At 48.1% G+C, this 16,824-nt stretch overlaps 1 protein-coding gene across 9 annotated transcripts in view; it reads left to right on the top strand.

Moving 5' to 3' along the window:
* LOC309357635 (protein CEPU-1) overlaps window positions 1–16,824 on the top strand; it is an 816,321-nt gene that overhangs the window by 463,962 nt on the left and 335,535 nt on the right. For all 9 annotated transcript variants that reach the window (XM_081889975.1, XM_081889974.1, XM_081889978.1 and 6 more), the window contains exon 2: window positions 15,307–15,391. In XM_081889975.1, the coding sequence (XP_081746101.1) occupies window positions 15,307–15,391 (85 nt within the window). The remainder of the gene's footprint in view (window positions 1–15,306; window positions 15,392–16,824) is intronic.

Raw genomic sequence — 16,824 nt, 5'->3', positions numbered from 1 at the left:
TATGTTGACTTTGTATACATAGGCTTGCTTCCTCCAGCCATATGCTGGGTAGCATCAGACCCTACCTGTGGCTGGCCACTCTACTTTTGCTGCCTGCCAGGAGAGGGGGGCCTTTAGCCTTGTTAGAAAGCGGGAAATGGCTCACTTGCTTCATGAAGCCTGCTACTCGGTCCTCTGCATAGCCCAGGACTGTCAGGGCTTTCATTTACAGCGGTACCTCGGGTTAAATACAGTTCAGGTTACATACGCTTCAGTTTACAGACTCCGCTAACCCAGAAATAGTGCTTCAGATTAAGAACTTTGCTTCAGGATGAGAACAGAAATGGTGCAGTGGTGGTGCGGCGGCAGCAGGAGGCCCCATTAGCTAAAGCGGTGCTTTAGGTTAAGAACAGTCTCAGGTTAAGAATGGACCTCCGGAACGAATTAAGTACTTAACCCGAGGTACCACTGTACTGTGACTTGCTCCTTTGTAAATGGGTTAGTTTGAACAAACACTGTTTCCTCTTTTGGAACGGGTGCCAGGCTCTGAGCCTCACTCCCCTGCTCTGCCAGAAACCTTCCTTGTTGCTGATATTTTTCCTTCTTTTCTCCTGCTTTTCTGCCAGACAACATAAGAAGTTCTCTTCCCCCCCACTCTCTCTCACACATGCACCGCACCCCACCACCTTCACAGCTGGACTCAGCTGCCAGCTTCTCCCCTGAAGCTGTTGTATAATTTAAAGCCCCCTTGATTTCTTTTTCTCTTTCCTTTTTTTTTTTTTGAAAAAAAAATGCACGCACGCGTGTTTATTGTGTTTATTGTCTATAGATATTTTTAAAACCTGAAGCAATTACAGCTGTCAGGGACAAGACGAGCTGTGACAGGCTGATTTATGTATACATTGTACAGATGCAAACGGGAAGGTAGAAGGGAGGAGGGAGGGAGCCCAGGAAGTAGAGCAGGGAGCCCGGCGGAGTCTTGGAGCATTCCAGCGATGCACGTGTCTTAAATTGCATCAAGCCATCAAAGAGCATGTATGATTTCCAGAGGAGAGCTTGGGTTTTCTCTTCCACTGTGAAAGGAAGGGTGCAGTTCAAAAATGATTTGGCTCACAAATGTTAGGCTGGATTTGGACAACTGGTCGCTTGCTTTTGCCCTTACTAGTTAAAACTGGAAGTGTCCACCCAGGTGGCATAGAACTCTTGCTACGAGTTGGTTTTGTAGCCTAGAAACTCTCTGTCATAAGAACAAAGAGAAGATCCCTGCTGGATTAAGCCAATAGCTGTAGTCGAGCATCCTGTTCTCACAGAGGCCAAGCAGAGGCCTCTACTGGGAAACCTGCAGTCAGGATTTGAGCACAAGAGTGCTCTACCATGCCTACGCAAGACACTGAGAATATATAGGACATTGAGTTCCTTGGAGAAAAGGTGGTGTATAAATTTAATTAAGAACAACCAGAGAATTATTACATGTGTAAGTAAGCAATTTCCCTATGATTTAAGGATGGAGTTGTTAGAATAGAGGGCACCGAAGAGGTGTGGGGAACCTTTGGCCCTCCAGATGTTGCTTAACTACAACTCCTATCATCCCTAGTCATTGGCCATGCTTGCTAGGGAGTTGTAGTGCAGCAACATCTGGAGCAGGCATAGGCAAACTCAGCCCTCCAGATGTTTTGGGACTACAACTCCCATCATCCCTAGCAAACAGGACCCAGTGGTCAGGGATGATGGGAATTGTAGTCTCAAAACACCTGGAGGGCTGAGTTTGACCCTCCAGATCAGGCATAGGCAAAGACATACCTTCTGAGTTCCCTGGAAAAAATGGGACATCCCATTTTCCTGTACCAGATCTTGGCGGCGATTTTGGGTTTTCCCCTTTCTCTCATGCTGCACTCTCACCCCCCCCCCCCAAAGCACCTTTCTGGGGGCTAGAGAAAGGTGTGGATCACGTGGCTCCTCCGGGAGCACATCTCAAAAAAGGCACACCCCAGTTTTGCATCAGAAATAGTTGGAAGGTATGCAAAGATTCCCTACACCTGGCATAGAATGTCACAAAATAAGAAGCTGCGTTATACTGAGTCAGACCAATTGTCTAGCGAATTCATTCATGTCTACACTGACTGGCAGTGACTCATCAGAACTGCAGACAGGGAGTCTCTCTGAGCCCTGCCTGGAGATGATTGGGATTGAACCTTGGAATTCATGGATTCAGATGTTCTCCCATTGAATGGAGGCATCTCCTAAATGTGGCCTTTTATATGAAAGTTCTTTAAATGCTAGTGCTACATCCATAAGGTTCATCTCTGCACACTGGATCAGAACAGGGTTCGGAGGCAACCAAGAAACCTGCCCACAAGAGAACCTGCTGTCGTCTCTCTGTTGTGCTGATGGGGGACTTAGGGAGTCTGCTGAGTGCTGCACTGCAGACACAATCAATAAAGCTCATACTTTATGTACCTCATTACCGCTTCCCGTTGGTTTAAAGAGCTTCCAGTAACCTGGAACAGAGCACCACGTGTCCTGGGAAGACGTAGGCAAGAGGAGTGTGTGCGTTAATATTGAATGATAGAGCACAAAAGTTTTATACACTGTCAACAAGCCGACATGCCCCAAGGCAGGTTCTTCAACACATTGATCCAACGTAAGAAGAGGAGCCTGCTGGATCATGCCTAAGGGGGACTCAGCTAGTCCCTCATCCTGTCCTCACAATGGCCAACTAGATGCCTGTGGGAAACCAGCAAGCCTGATTTGAGCACAAGAGCCCTCTCCCCTCCTGTGGCTTCCACATGTGGTATTTAGAAGCATTGCTGCCTCCCAGCTGTGGAGGCAGAGGACGGCCATGATGGCTAGTAGCCATCAATAGCTCCCCACCGCCATGATTCTGTATTTAAACCCATCTAGGTTGATGGACTTAGGGACACAGGTGATGCTGTGGGTTAAACCACAGAGCCTAGGACTTGCCAATCAGAAGGTCAGCGGTTCGAATCCCCGTAAGAGAGTGAGCTCCCGTTGCTCGTTCCCTGCTCCTGCCAACCTAGCAATTCGAAAGCAAGTCAAAGTGCAAGTAGATAAATAGGTACCATTCTGGCGGGAAGGTAAACAGTGTTTTCGTGCGCTGCTCTGGTTCACCAGAAGCGGCTTAGTCATGCTGGCCACATGACCCAGAAGCTGTACGCCGGCTCCCTCGGCCAATAAAGCGAGATGAGTGCCGCAACCTCAGAGTCAGTCACGACTGGACCTAATGGTCAGGGGTCCTTTACCTTTTAGGTTGGTGGACATCACTGCCTCTTGTGGGAGTGAGTTCCATAGATTAACTAGGCACTGTATGAAAAAGTGCTTTGTTTTGTCTTTAACCTTCCAGCATTCAGCTTTCAGCTTCAACCTGCTCCACACAAAGCTGCCTTTCATGTGGTCAGGCCATTCGGATCCCAGGCTCTCGAAGCAGCTTGGGAAGGGCAGCATGAGAAGGATGCCATGTGCCCTTCAATTGCAGCCTCACCCCCAAGGGGCTGGGATTGAAGGGCACATGGCTGTTGTGTCCTTTTCATGTTGCCCTCCCTGGATCCCAGCCTCGCAAAGCTGGTCTTCACTTGGGGAGGAGCGGTCCAGCTTCGCAAAGCGGCTTGGGGCTGGTGTCACTTGCATACAGCAGGCTGCTTATGCCCTCCACACCCCCTCCCCAGCTGTGTGTATGTGTACGTCCACCAGGTATGGTTAAAGCACTCTCCGCTGTCGACTCCAATGGCTCACCTAGTCTAGCATCCTGTACTCACTGTGACCAACCAGATGCCTGTAGGAAACCCACAAACAGGACCTGAGCACAAGAGCCCTCTCCCCCACTGTTTGACAACTAGCAAACTGGAAGAAGTGAGATGGACAGTCTGGGCTCGTAGCTGATTGTTAGTTGCTGAACTGAGCACACTGCAGCGTTCTGGCCAATAGAGGGGGTGCTGTCCTTTCCTTTATTACAGACATCCCTAGCTAACAGCTAGCACCTGGCTGAAGAAGAAAAATGCTGGAAATGTTTGCTGTGTTTCAAGCTTTGTGAAGATCAGAGAGCTTTCCAAATCCACTGTCTGTCTGTCTGTCTGTTTAAAAAAAGGACTAAGTTTTATACATCACCCTCAAGGTGGTTTCTCATTTAAAATGCTATAATCAAAGATGCAACAGACAAAACGGGGGAATTCTCCTGGTGGCCCCTTTCAGAACTGATGTCATCGGCTTCCAGTCCTGGACTCCTCCCTGTTTTACTGCTTCTGGGGGAATGGGAGTGGGGTGCCTTAGCTGAATAATCAATGTTTGCTGGTAGTAGCAGATGGCATCAGCCAGCTCTTTCTATATGCGCTTCTAGATAGGTATACATCAAAATGTCAGCACCTCTGAATGCCCCTTAGTGGTATTAAGCCACCATCAGGAAGCCTTCCTGTCCAGTGGAGACTGACCCATTACAGTTAGTGGGACACTGCTCCACCAACCTCGGTCAGCCCCTGCCTGCATGCCATCTTACTTAGAACCTGCCCCAGGGGGTGATACTACTTGTTAGTTTGATCCTTCTCCAGGCTCTGGTGTTGCCCTTGTAGTATTAAACAGGAAGGACAATAGGAACAAAACTAATATTAGTTGACACTGCCTGTTAATAGGATGTGGTTCAAAGTGCCATTGCCTTTGGCTTCACCTACTGTTAGCCTCCCTAAGGTACACCCTGCCAGTTCCAAAGGGCACAAGCCACCACTGCTGCACCACAATATAACCTGTGCATACATACTGTTGCCTTGATTTACCTTCTGGCATAAGGTTATCAGATTTTTTTCAATGAATCTGGCGACACTTTAATTAATTACTACCTGTTCAGGCAGCGATGATGGTAGCAGAGGGGCAGCCGCTGCCTTGACCTCAACCACCATGTTTCCCCTTCCTCTGAGGCTTCTATCTCCTTTCTCCATGAACCTGGGCAGCTCCTGAGTTGTTGGTTCTTTGGTTGTGGGGGAGAAGCAGTGTACAGTGGGTCAGGCATGGAAGGCGGAGAAGGAGGGCTGAGAGTGGCGGCAGCAGTGAGGCTCAGGCAGCGCAATTCTTCTCTTTCAATCGGAGCAGCCCCAATCCCATTCCTACTTGTGTGCAAGCAGGAGGGGGTGGGGATCCCTCAGCTGGGAAGCAAGGCTTCACGCTGCCTTTCGGAGGGAAAGTGGAGGCAGCCCTGAAGCTGCATCTTAGAGTCCCTGCACCACCATCATATGGGGACTTCCAAGCAGGCCCTGAAGCCAGCCAGAGCCAACTGCTCCGGGCTGCTGAGACTGCCGCTGCTGTGTTTCCCGGGGACATTAGATGAAATCCGGGGACATTCTGGGGATGGAATTTGTCAAAATCTGGAGAATGTCCCTGGGAAATGGGGATGTCTGATAACCCTATTCTGGCAGTTGTTCATTCACGCTCTAGTCTCTAAACCTTAATCTTCAAGGTGGGGGTGATGAGAAAGTGTGATGTAAAGTTCAATGGCCAAGACCACTCAGTGGGCGGCAGTTACATGAAAGACAGGTCCTTCAATTCCCCTTCCTCCTTTTCCTCATTTCAACTTGTAATGTTCTATAAGAAAATTATAATAGTGCACCAACAGCATTTTCGATTGAATTCCAGCTTATGCTTCCTTTCTTCCCAACCCACACCTGCTCACCATGCCCAAATCTGCTTTGCACACCTGGCTGCACAACGCAAAGCTGCAATTGTATTGAGCCCCTCAAGCAAAATCAGCATAAAATGAGGATCTATTTATTTTTTCCAGTCTGGGGGGGGGGGGGAGAGAGAATGTTCTGGCTATTGGGGAAGTCCTATGAAGCCAGGTGGGGAGTATGGGGTGTTAAGGGAAGGGGATTGCCTCTGGTCATGCTCCTTCTGGGGTAGTATGTCCACCTTTGGTCCCTACCCTGCACTCAGCTCTCACCTGTGGCTCCTAGAACCTGTCAGCATGTGACAATGGCAGCACCCCAGGAAATGGCTTCTATTGGCTGGCTAAATCAGGTGAGGGTAGTCAATGAGTCACAAACCCCTGGTGGTTTAGGGATTTCCCCCGCATGTGAAGATAGACTCCAGCGGATTGAGCGGACAAGACCAATAGTGGGTCCAATGTCAAGAAGGTGCTTTCTGCACATATTGTAGAGGGAAGTGAAGGGCAGATGGGGCTCGTCAACCTGGGAAGGAAGCCCATCTAGGAGAAGGAAAACTCTGGTCTTAAACCTCCACTGCCTTGCAGTGATGCACATTCATGAGAAAGGCTTCAGGAGTAAACCCCAAGGAAAAAGCCATACCTGCTGCCTTGAGAGACATCTTCAGGAGAATAAAAGAAGCTGCTGAATTGCAACTTATCACCAAACTTAAAACCATGGAGAAACCTGGTCTGAACAAAGACATTGGATTCTTATCTCATTATAACATGACAAAGCCACTTTTCACCTTCTCACCCATTGCTTTTTCCTGTAATACCTATTGCAGTCGTTAAGAGTCATCACAGCTATCTGCCCATCACCCATTCCCACCACCCTTCTGAGTAATACCCCTCCCCACCTTCTCACTATATAGAAGGGTCTGGAAACTTCTGTTTCAGTGTATCTGAAGAAGTGTGCATGCACACGAAAGCTCATACCAAGAACTAACTTAGTTGGTCTTTAAGGTGCTACTGGAAGGAATTTTTTTTGTTAGGAGAATAAAAGTCCTCCTGGCAGCTCCTGCTGCCAAGATGGTGCCATATGTATTGTTCTTCTTTCCTTTGGACCACGTCAGCAAGGTTGAGAAGGAAGTCTTGTACACACACTGCCATACACACTGCCCAGGTTTATGTTAAACCCTGGAGAGGTCACTTCAGTGCTGCTAAGCAGTGGTTTGACTTCACCCCTGGAGATACACTCCTTTGTCTCTCAACAAAGGAGGCTATAATCTGCCCATTTGGAAAAACTCCCAAAACTCTGTTGACAAAAGAAAACTCACGTCCAAAGTGCCAATTGAAAATAGCATTCTCTCTAGTGGTCCTGATATTGCAAGGATAGTTTCTTACCTATCACTTTGACCCTATTTTGCTTCTTGGGGAGGTAGCAAGAATTCTAGTTTCTGCCCCTTCCTGTGTATCTACAAATTGCATCTTGATGCATGCATGCATGCAAACAGTGATAGCTCTTGGTAACTGGGGACACGAGGCAGAGCAGATAATGGTAGGCATAGAGTGGCAGGGTGGGGGGTCAACAAATGAGGAACCAATAGGCCTTAAGAGGTGGGATAACTATGCTGCTTGCATTTTTGGATGGGGTGTGAATGTATGTGAGAGGGAGAGGGAGAGAGACTATGGATTCTCCTCCACAATGGCTATGAGGCTGTCATGATGAGCTTCTGCACTTCAGAATCTACCGCTAGATTACTGTTTAGAAAACAGTGCTGAACAGGCTATTGCAAAATAAATGAACAGCTGGCAGAGAAAATTCTTCAGCAAGCAATGAGTAATAAAAAGTGTATGCTAGGTTGGCGGCAGATTTAGATAGCGATCCTTGCTGTGAGCACAGGGGCATTCCGACCGCACATTTTCCTCTCTGCAGTAATGCACTTAAGTCATTTAAGGCTGCATGCACACCATACATTTAAAGCATATATGCCTTCCCTCAAAGAATCATGGGAACTGTAGCTTATCCCTTGCAGGACTATGATCCCAGCACCCTTAAAAAAATAGAGTTCGCAGGATTATTTGGGGGAAGCCATGTTCTTTAAATGTATGGAGCAGATGTTGACAAAGGTGCAGGGCATGCCATGGATTACGAGAGAGTCAACTAAGCATTATTGGCCCCCTTAAAAATTACAGTTCCCCACATTCTCTGTGGGGAGGCATGTGCTTTAAATCTATAATGCATAAGCAGCCTAGATGCTGAATTTAATGGCCTGACAAGGTGGGAGGTCATTTTTAGAGGTATAATGTATATTTCTTCACTTAAAAAAATAAAGTAAGCTAGCGCTTCTGACTTTGAGACCCCTCTTGCCCCTTCTTCAAATTGACATTTGCCCCAAAGTCCTGCACCTGTCGCAGACCCTCCAAGTGTCCCTGTTTTCCAGGGACAGTCTCGGATTTACAGAAACTGTCCTGGTTTCTGATTTGATCCTGGAATGTCCTGCTTTTCCGTAGGACATCTCTATTTTCATCAGAAAAATGTTGTAGGGTATTATGCGACTCTTGAGCCAAGGAAATAAGTACAGTGTTACCTCGGGTTACAGATGCTTCAGGTTATAGACTCCGCTAACCCAGAAATAGTATCTTGGGTTAAGAACTTTGTTTCAGGATGAGAACAGAAATCGTGTGGCGGTGGTGAGGCGGCAGTGGGAGGCCCCATTAGCTAAAGTGGTACCTCAGGTTAAGAACAGTTTCAGGTTAAGAACGGACCTCCAGAATGAATTAAGTTCTTACCCGAGGTACCACTGTAACTATAAGCCTTCAGAAGACACCTGAAGGCAGTCCTGCATAGGGAAGGTTTTTGAAGTTTAATGTTTTATTATGTTTTTATAAATATTGGAAGCTACCCAGAGTGGCTGGGGCAACCCGGTCAGATGGGTGGTGTATAAATAAAATAATAGTAACAAGAACAATCATGTTTCCATTTGATCCTTGGGACTCTGCCCAGACCACCTCCCTCCCCAGCCACACCCCCTACTGCTCTTGCCGCACTTCCTCTCTGAGTGTTTTTGCCTGGCTGGAATGTGTCTGGCAATGCTTCTTGCTTGCCTGTTGCACAGAGGTAGAAAATTGCATTAATTGCACCATCCCCATTAGCCTCTGGCCCTGCCCTCTTCTGCCATGCAGCTCCCAGAAGCCTGCACAGAAGGATTGCAGCCCCCTTAGGCTGCAAAATGTTCTGCACCCCTGTTAGAATGAAATATTTGCTTCCAGATGGGAATGATTGCTTTACAACTCTGCTTAGAACTACTGGACTGTGCAACGTTGATTCCCAACCCCCTTCTCTCCCCCCCCCTCGCCTACTAGACCATGAGAAGACAAAACAAAACCTCTCCATGCTTTATTCTCCCAGGCTCTTAATCCACATTCTTTCACAAGTGCTAAAGCCACGCACTCAGTAATCTTAAAAAGAGATTGGAAAGTGAGGAAATAAACAGGCTTGGAAAGAAATCCCCTCCTCTTGTGACCCATCAGCACAAGCAATAATAATAAAGCTTTATTATTTTATAGAGTGTCTTCTCTGCCTGGCGTATCTCAGAATGCTTGAGATTAAATAGCACAGTTAGCGAATTAAATAATAGTTTGCCAAGTATTGGATGACTCAGGGGATTAGTAATGGGGCTATGGATCCTTTCACATCTAGGTCACCAGTTTGGAATCCAACTCGTGTTGGTTGCAATTTTTAATAAGGTGGGAGATGGCTGATAGCCAGCAGGTGCCCGACGTGCGTGGAATTGTGGACTCCTGGGTGCAAAGGAGTGGGTGCATTTTCCAAAGCCTCCCTTTTAGCTGTGGGAATGGCTGGGAATTAGGGACTAACCTGCAAAGGAAACAAAAGAAGACCTTGGTTGTTGTTGTTGTTTCCCCCTGTAGGGTCCCTTTACTTGCTGTAAACCTAGGGTGGGAACCTCAGGCAAATGCTGCCCTCTGGACCTCTCTCACTGGCCCTCAGAATTCTCCCTGGGCTACACAAATCCCTGGCCCTGCTTTGCACCTCAAGAGTTTTAGTCTGGCTGGAATGTGTCCTTGAACTCTGATCCTTTGCCTTGCTTGCCTGGACAGAAGATGGAGAGGGGTGTGTGGGCAGGGCCATAGCTAGGGGGTGGCAAGGTGAGCCCCCGCCAGGGGCGCAGGTGAGGAGGGGGCACAAAATTGACTAAAAATATGTCCATAAATAAGTCTATAAATAAAAATATCAATTATTGCCTCATAAGAAAATAGAGGGTGAATTGAATGGGTGGAGGGGGTGGGGTTTGGAGGAGAGGCGGAAAGAATAAGTCCATGGCTAGGGGCGCAATCTGGAAGGTTCTGCCAGGGGCACAAGATCACCTACTTACGGTTCTGTGTGTGAGTATGTGTAGACTGTAAAACATGCATTCAGCGCCCCACCCACTTTCGTGTCTGGTCCTGCCCACCATTTTCCTTTGGCCCTCAGAATGTTGCCTACAAGAGAATATGGCCCTCAGGCTGAGAAAGGTACCCCTTGCCTGCTGTCAACAATGCGAACAGCTATCCTTCCTACCTCCATCCTTCCACACACTGAGAGAATTGAGGAATACTTTTCAGTGGCTATCAGCTAAATTGAACCTCCATGTTCAGGGGCAGTGTCACTGTGCATACAAGATGTCAAGGAACCTTGCCTTCATGCCCTGCCTGTAAGCTTCTGAGGAGAATCTCACCAGGATAGCTATGTTCTATCTCTTTGGTTGGGGGCAGTGAATACCAGTTGCTGGAAAGTGGAGAAGGGGAGAGTTGCTCTTATGCTCAGGTTCGACTTGCAGATTTCCTGTGGGCATCTGGTTGGCCATTGTGAGAACAGGATGCTGGGTAGCTCAGCTGGGAGAGCATGAGACTCTCAATCTCAGGGTTGTGGGTTGAGCCCCATGTTGGGCGAAAGATTCCTGCATTGTGGTCCCTTCCAACTCTACAATTCAGTGATTCTGTGAGTAGATGGGCCATTGGCCTGAGCCAGCAGGCTGTTCTTATGGATGGCCAGTGTTGGGAACATCATGCCACTTTAGACAAGCTGCACCTGGATCCTCTCCCCAGGATACTCCATTGCATTCTGTGGTCATTCCTCATTGGTCTATCTTCTGTGTGTGTTTTTTCATCAAGGTAATTGCTTCTTTAATGATTTCTACACACACACACACACACACACACACACACACACACACACACACGAAGTTTCCTTTTTTAGTATTCTGTAAACTTTGTCGTTCTCCGCAGCCTAGACTGACTGTATGCTCAGCTTAAAGATAATAGGTTGCATCCACGGTAGTGCTAAGCAAGCTTCCCATCAGTGCAAGTCCTTCTGCCTCTGCCCCAACCCCACATCTGTTTTGGAGTCCCCCCCCCAAAAAAAAACCTTCCAGAGCAGATTTGAGGAGGGCATGGGGAGTGCATAGGAGGAGGGAAAGGGCTGGAGCCTAATTGCAACAGTGGAAATCCTTGTACTGAAACACATTAGTTGGATACCACCCAAAGAACCCTAAGTAGGGAGGGAACAGGGCCTTTGAAGCTTCCCATGAGTGGCACCTCGAGAGTAGATTATGCAAGCAGAGAGCTCACCTGGTCACAGTGATCCCAACTTTAGTGACACGTATTGCATTTATATTTATATTTTTTTTAAAAAATGCATCTATGTATATAAATTGACATGAAAATTTTATGAACATTTATGTTGGGTTGCTGGTGCATTTCCTCTTCTTCAATTTTCTTTATTATAACACCTTTTCATGCAAGGAGCTCTAAGTGGTTATACATGGTTCTCCCCTCCCCTGTTTTATCTTCACAACAACCCTGTGAGGTAGATAAGGATGAGAGACTGCCACTGGCCCAAGCCAGTCACCCAGCCAGCTTCAGGGCTGAGTGGAGATTGGAATCTGTCCCAGAACTACAATTCCCTCAGTTTCATGAGAAGGGGGGTGGATTGTTTAACAACCTCAGGATTTGTAGCTCTGGGAGGGGAACAGGAGGTCTCCTAACAGCTCTCAGCCCCTTTAACAAACTACAGTCCTCAGGAATTGTAACCATCACAGTGATTTAAATGTGTGGTGTGATTGTGGCCTGAAGCCTAGATGGACTCACGGGGGAGCTGATCCTGATCTGAGCCAAATGACTGAGCATTTAGTATGAGAGAGAAAAGCATCTTAGATTGATTTTGTGGCACCTGGAAAGGCTGCCAAAGACGAGTGAAATGTATGGCTCTGGCGGCCGGGCCAAGGGAAGGGTAAGTCAAGGGGGCTGCTGTCTCCTGAAGCTTGCCTTTGCTGCTCTCTCTTCGAGATAAAGGACTCAAATCCCCCGGGACTGTTTATGTCTTGCACTTCCTACCAGCAGGCGATTATATATAGAAATAATAATTCAGTTAGCAAAGAAGCAGAGAGTGTAAGAGTTGCTACTTATAGACAAATGGGATGCTGTTGAGTTGTAAGATAGGAAAGCTTCTAACTGAGCTGGCTGCCTTTGGCGGCAGGCAGGCTAGGAAGAGGGAAACGAAACACTCATTGGTTGTTGCTATTTTCAGGTGAGATTCAATCACAAAGTGGAAATTTTGGGTTGAACAATTAAGGTTGATTCAGGGCTCTTGTACAACAACACCAATTCCCCTCCACTCCCCCAAATCAAACTTTTGTGGTAAGGAAAGGGGTGGGAAAATGCACTGGAAAGATCATATTCGATCCATGCAACATTGTCTAACCTCTGCACAAATAAGAGTGAATGCTCAGCTGACTCTGTCTAACTTCCTGCAAACATATCGAGATGAATGGTCAGTAAACAGGTCACCTAGAAGCACTCAGTGCTGGACATGATTGTACCCAGGTCTTATTGTAGGAGAGTTGACTTCCAGCAGCCAGTGACTTTCTTAGCTGTGAATCATGCCTCAGTTTCTCACTCTGTAAAGTGGGCAGAATAGCAATGCGGGTGTGTGTGTTTGTGTGTGTGCCTATCATCATCTGCTGGCAAGGTGGAGTAAACAATGTGAGCTGTGTCTGCCCATACATGTTGCTAACTGTGAACTAGCTGCAATATAGAATTATTGAATTGTAGAATTGGAAGAGACCATGTAGAGTTGAGAGGGACAAGGAGGGTCATCAAGCTACCTGCAATGTAGGAGTTCACACCAAAGGAATTCCTAGCAAGATGGCTGTCCTACCTCTGTTTAAAAAAACATATTTGTAGGTGGGGTACCCCAGTGGTGGCATCTATGTCATGGAACAGCCTCCCCACAGCAGCCCAGGAGACACCATCCATATAACCTTTTTTGCTCTAGATGAACGTGTCCTTTCTCTTCATCCAGGTCATTAAAAAAACAAAAACCCTTTTGTGTTTTCTTTTAACTGGACCTCTCAGTTGGTTAGAGTGTGATGCTGACAATGTCAAGGTTTTCGGTTTGATCCCTGTATGGGCCAGGTGTGTTGCTGGGGGTTGGACTAGATGAACCTCAGGGTGCCTTCCAACTCTAGAATTCCAGAATTCTGTGGTTTGTATTTTGTTGTATATCTGAGGGAGAGCGAAAAGTTTTCCATGCTGCTTCTGCTGCTCTGTATTGTACTTTTAATATTGCAGTTTTGTTCTTTTCACCGGTATGCCCAGAGAACATATGTGGTTGGCTGACCATGCAATGTAGTAAATAAGTTTCCCAGCTGGAGGGTAGTAGCAAAAAGCAAGGTGTGTAGCGTCAACACCTTTTTCATGGCATCCGGCATGGAACAGAAAATGCCTGGCAGTTTCAGCTGTGTTTCTTTCCATCATGTTCATAATGTATCTAGTGGTTCTTTGAGTGCTCTGGGCATTTTCCTATTAACAGTAATCTTCATATTATTAATTTACATATTTATTTGCTTTATTACCCATCCTTCACCATCAGGTCCCAGTTCAGGTTGCAACAATGAAAAATTAAACATTAAAGGGGTTAAAACAAGTTACAGGAATAGGGTAGACCTGTAAGGTAGAATTATTATTATTATTATTACTATTATTATTCAAGACTTTTATACAGCTATCCTTTAGTAGAGAAACACAGGGTGTGATATAAAATAACATCATATGCAAAACAACTATTAGAATAACTAGCCATCATTATTCCCATACTTCAGGCTGGGCAAACTGAGGCCTGAGAAAAAGAGTGGCTTGCCTCCAGCAGGTTTATCATCCAAACAGGATTTCTACCACACTCTCCCTGCACTTTAGCCTCTGTGCCACTCCATCCTCACCCTGCATTATCCACTTCGAGAGCGGATGGAGGCGGTTAGGGAGGAAAGCCCAGGGTTCAAATAAAAATCCACCAAGTTGGCTGGATGCCACGCTCTGGACTCACTCACCCTCCACCCTCACCCCCGTCAGACCTCGGGATAGTAGGTCGCAGTGCCAACAGCTCCGCGGCCGCCTGTAAGAAGAGAAATGCAGGACTCGAATACTACACACACACACACACACACACACACACGGCGAGCTAGTTGTTTGGCAGCGGGCCCGCAAGGGTTAAGAAGCCCCCCCCTTCTCCGGCGTCCCAAGTTGCACCCGCCGGCGCCGCGAGGGTTAAAAGCAAGGAGAGTCCCCCCCATCCCCGGTGTCCTTGGCTGAGATTAATGTGCTAAGTCTGCGCTCCTGAGCGGCGCTGCCTGTGCCGCGGAGCCCAAGTGCTGGTCAGCGATGATGGAGTTGCTGCCATGACAACCCCTGCAAGCCGATGCGTGTGTGTGCTCCGGAGAGCCGGCGCGAGAGGCTGCGATTCGGCAGAGAAGGAGATGCGCCCAGCCAGGAGGCAGAGCGCATCCGGGATGCTGAACCTAGCCCTGGTCCAGGCAGCAGCAGCAGCAGCAACAGCCGGCACCGCCAGCTTTGCCATGCCTTTCCTCGCAGCCTCCCTTCGCTGAGCGGCGGCGAGGAGCACAGCTGAGCCGGGAAGAGGCTCTTATCCGCTCCCGACCACGAGCCGCAGCGCCGGGCAGCAGCGGCAGCCGGCCGGACCTTCCCTTCCATCCTGCCTTGTGGCACCGTCGGAGCTTTTGGAGCAGGAGGCCTGTCGCTTCTCCCTCTGAGATTACTCCGGGGGTGCTTCCCCCCTCTTCGCCCCACCCATTCCCCGAGTTCTTCTGCGGGGAGTTTTATTTTTTGGAACTCCGGCCGGAGGGGCCGCTCTGGAGCGCGTCGCCTTGCGCGGCTGCGGAGCGCCGGCTGTGCCCTACCGCGCCGGAGCGCAGCGCACCTCCTCCAGCAAAGTGAGATGCACGAACTCTTGATCGGAAGCTCTGGTTTGTGAGGCGCGCAGCAACTTGGCCACCTTGGGGGGCACTTCTTCTTCCTCCCTGGGACTCCGCTGGATGCCTTTCGGGAGGCTCGGATCTCTAAAGCTACAAACCCAAAAACTGGATTTCTAAAGGCTCCGCCGCCCTCTCCTTCCTCATCGTCACTTTCTCTCCTCCCCTTCTGTGCCCACACTTGGCACCGCGAGGTGTCCCTGTCAAACCAATCTCCATCCATCTCTCTGGTTGTTTTAATAAATATATATATATCTTTGCCTTGAGGAAAGCCCAGGATGGGGGTCGGTGGGTGCTTAGTCCTGCCCTGGCGGTGCCTGGTCGTCCTGTGTCTCAGGCTCCTCTTCCTTGTGCCCGCAGGAGTGCCAGTGCGCAGCGGAGATACCACCTTCCCCAAGGCGATGGACAACGTGACCGTCCGGCAAGGGGAGAGCGCCACCCTCAGGTAGGAGCAGAGACTCTTCTTCTTCTTCTTCTTTTTTACTCCGGGACAGAGCTGGTGATAATAGGTGGTCAGCGGCTTATGTGCTATAGGTTTTACGCTCGGGTGCTGGCTGAGATTCTGGGAGGCTTGGTGGACGCACCAGGGTGCATGGGATTTTGGGGTGCACTTTGGTTTCAGTCCCTGGCTCTGACAGCTCTGTGCATCAAGAGAACTGGTGTGCAGCTGTGGGTGTGGATGAGGCTGGAGAAATGCCTGGCACACTGCACATTGAGAGGGTTACACTATAGAAGGAAGGAGGTGTGGCTGGCAGGGGGAAGCTCCTTCTAGGAGAAATAGGATGGATAGTCTGTTTCATGGCTGTAAAGAAACATGCCCCCTGTTTCTGTGTTTTTTGCCTCTTTGCCACTCTGGCAAAGGTTAGCTTTCCAGTTTGTGTGTCGCCCCTCCTTGGCTTGAAGAAATTTCTTAAAAGGTGGTGATGTTTTAAAGGCTGTTGGGACACTGCTATGCTTGGTCTCCCCCTGCTGTTATTTGAGGGGTTTTGGGGTTTTTTGTTTGGAGGGGGGAGAATGATGGTGGGTCGCATGTGTGTTACTGGGGCAGCTTAGTCTGATCAGTGCACCAAAACCTAATCTAGTTTTGCAAGAGTTTGTGCCTGTCTCAGAAGAATGCTTTTTGAAAACCAAAATAAAAAAGTTATTGCTTATGCAGCTTACTGGTCTCTGCTTAGCCCTTGGTGGTGATGCCACAATACTCTTGTGATGAAATGCGGTGGGATGGGGAGACAGGAGGGGTGATATTTTCCAATAATGGGGAGGAATAACACTTTGGAGGGAGGTTGGGGAAGAACAGCCATGTTGCAGCTTTGAACCCTTTTGAGATCTGGTGTCATTTTCCTTCTCGTGAACCGAGTGGAGTAGACAGTGTGATGTGTTTATACAGCGGAAGGTGGAGGAGCTTGATGCACGAATTGAGAATATTGCTCCACAATAGCACATATGGAAGGAACTCTATTCCCACACTACCAATCCCACATCATGCTGCTTCAACTCTCACAGCTTTCTCAATGTGTGTGTGTGTTTGTGTGTGTGTGTGTAGGGGAGGGGGGGTTGTTAGGGTAATGAGGGTGTTGAAAACTCTGTGGGTTTCTTACCAAGAATCACAACTTCATTGCAATGCAGGAATGATACTGAGATAGATGGAACAATGGACTGCAGCTTCTTGGGCTCCCCCCACATCAACTGTGGGGCAATATTAAAATATTGTTTGCAGCAGGACTGGGGTGGGTGAGAAGAGGCACAGCAGTATCTAACTGTGTCATCAATATTTTATATATATATATATATAGAGAGAGAGAGAGAGAGAGAGAGAGAGAGAGAGAGAGAGAGAGAGAGCGCTTTTTTTTCCTTTTTCCTTTCCTTGGTTGCAAACTC

This window comes from Podarcis melisellensis (assembly GCF_964234715.1).
Source record: "Podarcis melisellensis genome assembly, chromosome: 15".
NCBI classification, from domain to species: Eukaryota; Metazoa; Chordata; class Lepidosauria; order Squamata; family Lacertidae; genus Podarcis; species Podarcis melisellensis.
Note: the sequence above shows the minus strand (reverse complement) of the source record. Positions and strands in the feature narration are given on the sequence as shown.